This window comes from Branchiostoma lanceolatum, chromosome 17, assembly GCF_035083965.1.
Source record: "Branchiostoma lanceolatum isolate klBraLanc5 chromosome 17, klBraLanc5.hap2, whole genome shotgun sequence".
In the NCBI taxonomy this organism is placed as follows: Eukaryota; Metazoa; Chordata; class Leptocardii; order Amphioxiformes; family Branchiostomatidae; genus Branchiostoma; species Branchiostoma lanceolatum.
The window spans coordinates 19,184,863-19,195,093 of NC_089738.1; the positions used below are offsets into that span (position 1 = coordinate 19,184,863).

Consider the following 10,231-nt stretch of genomic DNA (forward strand, 5'->3'; position numbering starts at 1 on the left):
GCATATTGCTTCCAATGCAATTGTATTGACTTCGGTTGCAAAGCTGACCAAAGTGATGATGTAGGTAGCGATATATACATAACCTCCACTATGTGAAAGAGGTCCTTTGCGTAGTGCACGCGATATATCAGAAAAGGAGTATGAAAAGATTCATGTAACGTTACGTACTTTTTACCCCTCTAGAAGAGAATGGAACAGTCCAAGGTAGGTCAGGTGAAGGTTAGTAGAGTAAACAACAACCACTCAACCAAAACAACCAAAATGGCGGACAGGTAGGCGGAAACTTTACCCCACCGTTATACTTCCCGACCAAACATAATCCTTATTACATGTACTACCGACGACAAGGAAGGCACATAACTCATCGTTGAGAAGACGTACAAGCTACACAAGATGTCCAAGAGGGATCTTGAACGGGTGAGCTCTTTTAGTTACATTGTATAGTTATTGAATGCAATGTTTGTAGTTTCTAAGCCCGTGGTTCGTTGTGGCCACTTAAGGCGAAGAAACTCTGCTTGAATAGCAGCACACCAGGGAACGTTACGCTGAAGGAATTGAAATGATTATGATATTTATTTCATGTTTAACCTGATTTGAACAAAAATCTGTACAAAATAGATTTGTATCAAAAATACCCTGCGTGCACCGTGTACGTGCCCCAGCGCCTGTGGACTTTGAACGTCTGATGCCAACGTCACATGTCTACCTGATAACCGTATCCCACCTGATAATCAGCAACATATCTCGCTATCGGAATGTTTAAAGAACAAATATTGACGAATACGTCTGAATACCTGGGTTAATATTAAAATAGCCCGACTAGTTGCAGAGTCAGGACATAAAGTCCATTGCATTGTTTTAACTAAGGCCACAGCAAGTAATTTTTATGGATGACATCAGCGCGCTCATTAATTTTCGCCTGATTTCGAAATAAAAAACAAGAAATTTCATTGCCCGACGACGGTGGTCAACATGCCAAAAATTGGCAAATATGTGGTAAAAGTTGACAGTCTAAGGTGTTTCATTGTATATGAATACCCAGCGTAGTTCCTGTCCATGATGGTATAATAACAAGCTATTTTCTGCATTTGTTCTAGCAGGGACATTATATGAATAATGTGGGGGGGGTCTAGTTAATTGAGATGTATACATATCTACAAGGACATGTTTACTATTGAATCAAGGAGGATTTATATTGTATATGAATGAATACAAAACTAATACATTGGTTGAATACAGGATTAAAAGACCTGTTGGTCATGATATCATATTTCGTCACCTCAATTCTTGTTTAACAAGAATTATGATCTCAAAATTTGAAAATATAGGAATCTTGTTTTTTTGGGCCCGCCTTGTTTTTTTTTCGCCCTATCTCATTAATTTTGGAGTCTGTGGAGGATGTCATCCATACAATTTACTTGCTGTGGCCTAACCGTTATGTGAAACTTCGTGGTTCCTCTTCTATGTAAAATTACTGGCAACAACAGGCCCCAAATACAAACTTAAGTTGTATACACTAAGCAACATTGAAAGTGTTTGTCATCATTACGTTAAAATAATGACTACTAAAGATAAAACATGACTCAATATCCTTAGGAAGGTAGAACTACTTATCATCAGATAAACTAGATACTTTAACAGGACAAGTTATGATATTGCCTTTGTTGCTACCTGTGTTTTGTTTGCATAGCTGATGTATATATCATGTTGATAAATGCCGCTTTCTTTAGGACCTTTTGCGTGCAGCTCGGAAAGGAGATGTAGAGACAGTGGAGCGATTAATCCAACAGAAAGTTGATGTCAACTGTAGGCTGGTAAGTAGGAAAGAACCACTTTTTCTGTCGCAGACCCGTGTTTCAGCAAAGGTCAAAGTGGGCTGGAATTAGGTATCTTCCCCCGTGCCATTAAAACATGGTTATGGTCCCTGATATAGGTGGCTCCTTTTTCTTTCTAAGTCTCTAAATATTCCGTTTCTCATGCATTACTGAAAACAGCGCTGTCCATTTCGATCACAAACACGATCTAATGTACTAATCCCCATTGCTCCTAAACTCATCACTACGCACGTGCTTACAGCACGGCGGGATTTGGTAGAATGTTGGTCATAAATATACACCGTAGCACTGGCCTTATCAAATTCTGCAGAACGGTAGCTTGCTGATTAAAAATATGTTAGATTGTGCTCAATTATGTATGATTATATTTCTTCATGATGTATAGAGCAAAACGTTCAATTATTTTTCTAATGATGTATATGTGTCCAGGGAGCTAGAAAATGCGATACCATGTGTTCTCTCACCCCATCCAGCGTGGAGAATTTTGATAAACAAATTAGCAAACTGCTGAGCAGGGTACTTTTAGCCAAGATACGCGTGTAGACTACGCGCGGTACCGTACGTAGCACCTACAATGACAAATGTTGGGTGGTACTACGTTTAATTGACATGAAAATCATGATCATGTTCCCTGTAGTGCAATGATACACGGTTTCACATGGCCAGTTCTATGGTGCAAATTGTTGACCAACTTTCCGCAGTTTGTTCAAACCCCTACCAGTGCTAACAGCACCTCGGCTCTGTTGAAGTGGCTTCTAAGTTGGGTGATACCGAACATGATCATACATTTGTGGAAAAAGGGAAGAAAATTCACATCGGTACCCAGTAATCTTCAATCGATGAGGGACGAAATTGTCTGCGTAAGCATTTTTGTCAACATCCATCAAAGATTTGACGGGAAATTCAAATCCCCATGGTGCCTATATCAAATAGCAGGTCGTTGGAAAAATGACCAAAAAAACGCTGCTATGTCACTACTATGGGACGATCCGTATCAATTGTTACCTGAAAGATATGTCGTTACTTACAATATTTTAAAAGTTTTTATATGATTATATATATATATGATCGTTACGTATCACTTCGAATATCAGCTGTAGGTTCCTATTATGATTTGATACCATCGTTGTTTCTGCTGTTTCAGGATGAAGCCACGCCACTTCACTATGCAGCTTCAGGAGGACATGTTGGTGTTGCTGAACTCCTCCTGAAGGCTGGAGCGCAGGTGGACAGTAGGGATGGGGTAAGGGTTGATGCTTTCTACAGGTGATTGACATGTTTGAGTGTTGAACATCACGCATATTTAGTGTTTATTATGATATGTAGACAGGATTCTGTTTCCATGTTATGTTATCTCTGTTCCTGCTGCTACAGTCTGGATACTCACCACTTTATAAGGCAGCTTCAGGAGGACATGTTGGTGTTGCTGAACTCCTCCTGGAGGCTGGAGCACAGGTGGACAGTAGGAATAAGGTTAGGGTTGATGCTTACTACAGATGATTGACATGTTGAGGGTTTGCTATACATATTCACTGTTTATTATGATAATGAGGATAGGCATCCCTTACCATGGAACATCATCTCTGCTCCTGCTGTTACAGCATGGATACTCACCACTTCACCATGCAGCTTCAGGAGGACATGTTGGTGTTGCTGAACTCCTCCTGAAGGCTGGAGCACAGGTGGACAGTAGGGGTGAGGTAAGGGTTGATGCTTACTACAGGTGATGTACATGTTTGAGTGTTGAACATTCTGCATATCTACTGTTTTTCTAGGTTAATCGAGGTAGGCTTCACTTATAAAGCAATGTCATCTCTGTTCCTGCTGTTGCAGTATGGAGGCACACCACTTCACCGGGCAGCTTTAGGAGGACATGTTGGTGTTGCTGAACTCCTCCTGAAGGCTGGAGCACAGGTGGACAGTAGGACTGTGGTAAGGGTTGATGCTTTCTACAGGTGGTTATCATGTTTGAGTGTTCAACATCGAAAATATTTAGCGTATATCACTGTGGTTTAAACAAGCTTACTGTACTTCTGATCATATTTTTTGAAATCATATTACAGGTATGCAATTTAGGTAGTGATTTTTCACAACGTTGTGACTGTAAACATGGTGATGGTCCTCTTACCAGGTAATGTACATTAGGTTAATGGCTCAATAATGCTGTTACAGTTGAAATCCCCACCACTTCATAATGCATACAATATATAATGCAATATGATGTGATACTTTGAAAATGTGTTAATCATGCATGAAACTTAGATAAACTTTTCGCACCATGTACTGAAAGGCATCTTTTTCCATTGACGCAATGTCATCTCTGTTCCTGCTGTTAGTGGGAAGCCACGCCACTTCACAAGGCAGCTTCAGGAGGACATGAGGGTGTTGCTGAATTCCTCCTGAAGGCTGGAGCACAGGTGGACAGTAGGGATCAGGTAAGGGTTGATGCTTACTACAGGTGATTGACATGTTTAAGTGTTGAACGTCACACAAATTTAGTGTTTATTATGATATGTAGACAGGACTCTGTTACCATGTAATGTCATCTCTGTTCCTGCTGTTACAGTATGAAGACTCGCCACTTCACCAGGCAGCTGTAGGAGGACATGTTGGTGTTGCTGAACTCCTCCTGAAGGCTGGAGCACAGGTGGACAGTAGGAATGAGGTAAGGGTTGATGCTTACTACTGGTGATTGACAGGTTATGAGTGTTAAACATCATTCATATCTATGATGTTTAATAGGATAAAGGGGACAGGCGTCTCTCAGGCTAAGTAAAGTAATTTTTTCCTGTAGTATTCAACAAATGTTACAGTACAGCATTTCCGCTTTATTTAAGGCAAATTCAGGAGTGAGGTTGAAGGAGTAAGAATGGAAGTGTGATATTTATATCTCTTCATGAAAGAAAGCGAACCTTTCTATAGATATACGTCACGAGATCTCAAGAAGACAAAAGGGTTGTCCAATTTATTTGTTTGTTTGTTTGTTTGGATGTTGTCCAAAACTTTGTACTTGGATAATTCATCCATATCTCTAAAATCTATAATTTTTGTCTTGGAATAACTTCTCATCGATTTCATGTCCGCTGTTTTCTACGTAGAACGGCGAGACTCCTGAAGACATAGCAGCACGTGAATACGTTCCACCGTGGGGTAGGAATAAAGATTACGTTCTGGATGGGCGGAAGAAGATTCTCGAGCTTTTTGCAGCAGAAAAGATGAAGCGGTAGGTAACAAATCCGGTTATAGGTGTGTGTTGTAAACGGTGATAGGGCCTAATCAGCAGGGCTCTTTCCAATCATCACATTAAACAGTACACTTCTAAGCAACATGGATAGAATTGGGAAACTTCCAAAACTTCTAAATTTCTAGCTGCTTCAGTAACTACCTGTTACCTTGCTTATCCCATGACCAGGATGTTTAAACTACATGGACATTACATTCCAAGAGAATTGAAATAGGTCAAATACAGCATCACTTATTACTTCGGACCACCAGATATTTGTTGAAATTCTCACCCTTTGATTGATATCATTAATTCCGTTCTTCTTTATCATTTTTCTTCATAATGCTTTACGTTCAATTTTATTTCAAAGCCCTTACAGGTGCAAAGTGGGTCCAGAAGGAGGTGAACTTCAAACCGCGTCTTGTACCGTCACTTTGCCACGTGATGCCGTTACCATGGAAACGGAAATTACCTGTCAGGTCATCAACCCCAGTGACGTCACCCTCCCACTCAAGGATGGAGAGATGTTAGTGAGTGACATCATAGAGCTGGGTCCGCACGGGACAACCTTCCACCAACCTGTCACTGTACAGATGCATTACAGCAGCACGTCGTCAGGTGGCGCCATGAAAGCTGTCGTGTGGGTCACTGAGGACAGGTCACAATGGACAGAACTCAAGACCACTGAACTAGTATGTTGACAACTAAAACATTCTGTAAGAGTACAAATTTCAAAAGTCCTTTATGTTCATATTCGCCAATATGTAGACGAACTCGCAACTCAACCATTGAAAAGATATTGTATTGCTACTAGCATCTGAAATGCGATCTAAGAAAGACAATGAAGTCCATTTTCATTTTTCACTGTAGACCACAGACAAGCTCACGGTGTCAGTGGACCACTTATCAATCTCTGCCGTCATCCGCCAGCCCAAACAGGACATGTTCACTGTGCCCACAGAAGGGTTTGAACTGACGTCATCAACGCAGCCTGAGGTTCAAATCAGCTTCCCAGAACAGTCTGTGAGCACAGCGACACAAGTCAACATACAGGTTAGGGTTGTTTCATTCAGTTTATCTTAAGAACCGTTAGATGAATTGTGATGATATTTGGTTTGGTCGATTTTGGGCCTCCTGGTGGTTTACCTTGGTAATGCAGCATGAAAGAAATATGCTGTAATTTGTTGCAAATGTTATCCTTCTAGTTGCGACTATATCAGTATTAGCCCGTAAGCCCATGGTGATCGATGTACATGTATGATCAAAGTTGAGTCAGTGATAAGCATATGCACCAATTGATAAACATGTTATGATAACCTTTGTGAAATGTATTGAAAAGAAAACACCACAGTGCAGATTTAGAAATCAGCGAAAACAAAGACATTTAGACAATTTTGATGCCCGCGTCACTTTGATGCTGATGTGATATTGATATAAACTTTACCTTGTACGTGAATCTACAATGAAAGTATAGTTGACATTATTAACGCAGCCTTTCACTTCAACGTTAGGTGCAAGAAGTTCCAAAAAGGGCGGTTGATGAGATCAGGGCGAAGGACCAGTCTTCCCGCGGTCTTGTCAGCACCAGTCCGATAGTCAAGGTGGAAACAGAGTCGGACTCCGAAGTCAAGTTTCTCAAACCAGCCAGATTGCGAGTCCCACATCCTAAGGACAAAGCCCAAGATGACTTACCCAACAAAACATTAAAAGTGATGTCATCTAAGAAAGGGGCAGAAGACTGGATAGATGAAACTAAAAGCGCTAACATCCAGGAGTTTGAGGAGAGTGTGGAATTTGACGTCAGCTATAGTGCCAGGTAATTTTAATGACTCCTTATCTTTATTAATAAACTATAGCTAGGGACAGGGAACATGACAATTTACGAAATGTAGTTATGTTACAACTCACATATTAAGGACGTGACGTTGATCGAATGCACAGGTACAGCACAGAAAATTTCAGTTATATCACTTAGCTTGAAATGTATGTGTGTCTTTGTTATTCTGTTAAAACGAAACATTTGTCAAAATGCGTCTGCCACTCAAGTAAATAAACAATTGTGTATTTAACTTCCAGATGGATTGTAATCGTTGTCACAGACGACTTCGATGACCCAAAAGAATTTGGGCCGATCCCACTAAAGCTCTGCCGATGGCTTCAGAATCGTGACGTCCAGTTCATACTACTGCAGCGGGAGGACAACGCAAACGAAGTCGTCATTGAATGCTCATCGGCTCGCAATGCGAAAGAGATTCGCGCAAAGCTGATGAAGGAAGGCTATAAGGCTCCATTGCCTTCTGGTACAGTAAAGCTCTTCGAAGGACAAAGGGTAGAAGTAAGCTTGCTGGGAAACGTTTCAATCGCTGCATTTGGAGGCAGCACGAAACAACAGATCACCTTCCACAGTCAGAGAGACAACCGACTTCACATACAGGTTATGGGTCTGAAGGCAAAGGGCCAACTGGGTCTAGATGGTAGAGGAAGAGCCATGTTCTTTGCCTTGCAAAAGGTCGAAGTCTCAAGAGAAAATGAACAGAACGTAAGGGCAGCTGTGGAGCAGAAGGCAACTCATAGAGTTGAGGAGTTTCCGGAGCCAGAAATGCTTTGCCAGCTCCCGATCCATGTGCCTTATCCAAAATCGGTAAAACAGCTCTTTGTGCTTGTATTAAGTTGTTGGCAACAACAACAACAAAAGAATAAAGAAAATGCTAAGGGCAGAATCGATATCGTCCGAACTTACACCAAATGTGATTGCTCAATTTTTTACGCAGAAAGTGTCATATTATCAGCCTCTACCAGGCTCCGCCCGATCGCTGGGAAAATAGTAGAAATCGGCCAAATAGAGTGAATGGTATGTCAGGGCTAGTCCTCTATACAGTAAAGCTCAACAGGCGATCTACGCTTGTCCGTAGATCGCCTATGGAGCGTCACTGTATAGAGAACTACCCTTGACATACTATTCACTATATTCGGCCGATTTCTACTATACTGTTAGAGGCTACCATATCATAATCAAAACGGCTATTTGCAATTGGTTTGTAACACTTTCCTGCTCCTCCATAACATGTCTCAGGTACGCTAGTATATGGTACTGCTTCGCCGACCCTTAAGTAATAAACCTTGCTCTAGTAAAACATCAAATATCAGAATAAGGCAATAATATGTTTGCGTTTTGTTTACAGGTTGAAGAGGCAAGTGCTTCAATTGAAGGTGAGGCAGTGACTTTACAAATGAAGTCATCAGTTATAAAATAAGTACCACGAAAACTTAAACATATCACACCCTCTTTGTACTTCTTTTGCTCAATTGTGATAATACCACAGTGGGCATTGCTGCCACCTTTCTCTAACTTTCAGGCTCTTCATAGTATTGTACATTTCTGTCCTTCAACACATAATTTTTCGAATCGATTTTCTTCGATTCGATGGAAGTTCTGAAACTTAAACATATATATGAGTTCTATATGTTGTACTTTTCACCTTTTTCATCTTCCAGGCGTCGAGAAGTGCTTCTACTTCATCAAGGAAGAAGTGAGCACGGACTGGGGAGATTTGGCCTTCCATCTTGGATTTAACTGGGCTGCCATAAAAAACATCACCGGCAGGAACCATGACGACAAGTCCCGCTGTTTTGACCTGCTGTTTGAGTGGAAGAAGCGGAAGGGAGACGCCGCTACCGCCGAGGTCCTGATGGAGGCTCTAGCACAGGCGGAACTAAAGAGCGTCGTGGACGGTTTGAAAAAGAAATTTCCAGATATCGGTAGGTTCCATGAAGGAGTATTTTATGTATGTTATGAATAGAGAAGTAGAAATATTTCAATTCATTTGTTTTCTCTGTATGTTGGGTTGTGTTGCCCGCGAGATTCCTTACCGAATAAAATCATCATCATCATCAAATCATCAAATCATCAAATCATCATCATCATCATGTTATCAGTTTGTTGCTATATCGTTTGTAATAAAGACAAGTACCTAATTGGCCTTGAGAAACTCGTATTCTTCTGTTTCTGTATCTATGTAGCCGGTATAATCAACATCTGCTCTTATTTTCTCGCCTCTGTCAGTGGTAGCAGACCAATACGAGGGAAGGGACTGAAATGCCCACTGGAAAGGTAAGTGGCAGGTACAATATCTGTTTTACATAGATAAATTACCACTAAATATTGCCATCCATCAAACTAATGTTGATTGAATTCATGAAGGTCCATTAATTTATTTCCCCTGCTCTTGTGCGTATCATTTTGGTATACTTGGCTAGATAGCACAAGGCAGTGAACACAATTATAAGACAGTTTTTCCATCTCTAAATAGATTTATTGTTATTTTCTGCAGTAACAGAGACGTTGGCTATACGCGCTGGTACAGCCGATGTAACAGAAGTCTTCATCAACAAGACCTGCCAAGACGATCCTTGCCCGTCATGGATCCACCCAGCTATCAACTTAATGAGTAAACCTAACGTTCAAAGTAGTTCTCTGGTTCTCTTCCATCTTTGGCCCAGTATGGCTCGCAAACAATCATCAGTTGCCGTGTAAACATGCATTGTTACACGCAATACGATGTTTGTATAATCTTATCTGTAATGATCAGAAGTAATATACAGTAGTTTACTCAATAACATCCGTTGCTACTTATAATGGGGAGGCGAGTTGACAAGTTTTGACGAGTTCTCCTGTATCTGCAGCATGCATGTTTTACTAGCATGTCACTCAATCTCAAACCGTGTTTTAGTGATTAGTCTTGTTTCGCTCATGAGTTTCATGAAGAGGGCCGCCCTCACATTCATCCGTTGTATAATGCTAAGATTTTATTAGCTGTTTGACTATAGCTGTGTTTTGGTTTCTCTGTTTGTAACATTTCTTGGCTTTTTTGGAGAACGACTATCCTTTGCCTGCAGTACGCATGCTCTTCCATTGAGTTTTATCCACATGCTATCTAATCTGAATAAACCGCTTGGGTGAGTAATTTTTTACAGGGCTGAATTTCAGATGAGGGGTAGTCCTCACTGTCATTACTGTAAAAGAGATGGACCAATGTCGAATGTACAATAGAAAACGTTGTAAATAGTAATAACAATCATGACCTCCGACTAATTCCATTTCTTTGTTAAGCAGGTTAAGTTTATGATATGCTTATTTCAGAGGTTCTAGCGGCTACGTTTGTGACTGCAGCGA

General features: G+C 40.8%; 2 protein-coding genes across 2 annotated transcripts; both read left to right on the forward strand.

The window, feature by feature from the left end:
• The first annotated feature begins 393 nt into the window (after positions 1–393).
• LOC136422521 (ankyrin repeat, PH and SEC7 domain containing protein secG-like) lies at positions 394–5,062 on the forward strand. The gene is made up of 8 exons (XM_066410291.1): positions 394–417; positions 2,980–3,078; positions 3,210–3,308; positions 3,437–3,535; positions 3,669–3,767; positions 4,172–4,270; positions 4,402–4,500; positions 4,934–5,062. Exons 1-8 carry the CDS (start codon positions 394–396, stop codon positions 5,060–5,062), a joined length of 747 nt encoding a protein of 248 aa, XP_066266388.1.
• Positions 5,063–6,040: 978 nt separating this feature from the next.
• On the forward strand, positions 6,041–10,231 carry LOC136422522 (p53-induced death domain-containing protein 1-like). Its single transcript, XM_066410292.1, has 7 exons — positions 6,041–6,111; positions 6,570–6,874; positions 7,135–7,699; positions 8,241–8,268; positions 8,554–8,817; positions 9,122–9,169; positions 9,390–10,231. Exons 2-6 carry the CDS (start codon positions 6,771–6,773, stop codon positions 9,151–9,153), a joined length of 993 nt encoding a protein of 330 aa, XP_066266389.1. The 5' UTR covers positions 6,041–6,111; positions 6,570–6,770; the 3' UTR covers positions 9,154–9,169; positions 9,390–10,231.

Bases quoted from the DNA above. Each gene is read 5' to 3' on its own strand.
- LOC136422522 (XM_066410292.1), top strand. From the start codon at position 6,771: ATGTCATCTAAGAAAGGGGCAGAAGACTGGATAGATGAAACTAAAAGC. The intron at 7,700-8,240 runs GTAAAACAGCTC...TTTTGTTTACAG, and splicing joins ATGTGCCTTATCCAAAATCG to GTTGAAGAGGCAAGTGCTTC. The intron at 8,269-8,553 runs GTGAGGCAGTGA...TTCATCTTCCAG, and splicing joins GGCAAGTGCTTCAATTGAAG to GCGTCGAGAAGTGCTTCTAC.
- LOC136422521 (XM_066410291.1), top strand. From the start codon at position 394: ATGTCCAAGAGGGATCTTGAACGG. The intron at 418-2,979 runs GTGAGCTCTTTT...CTGCTGTTTCAG, and splicing joins CCAAGAGGGATCTTGAACGG to GATGAAGCCACGCCACTTCA. The intron at 3,536-3,668 runs GTAAGGGTTGAT...CTGCTGTTGCAG, and splicing joins AGGTGGACAGTAGGGGTGAG to TATGGAGGCACACCACTTCA.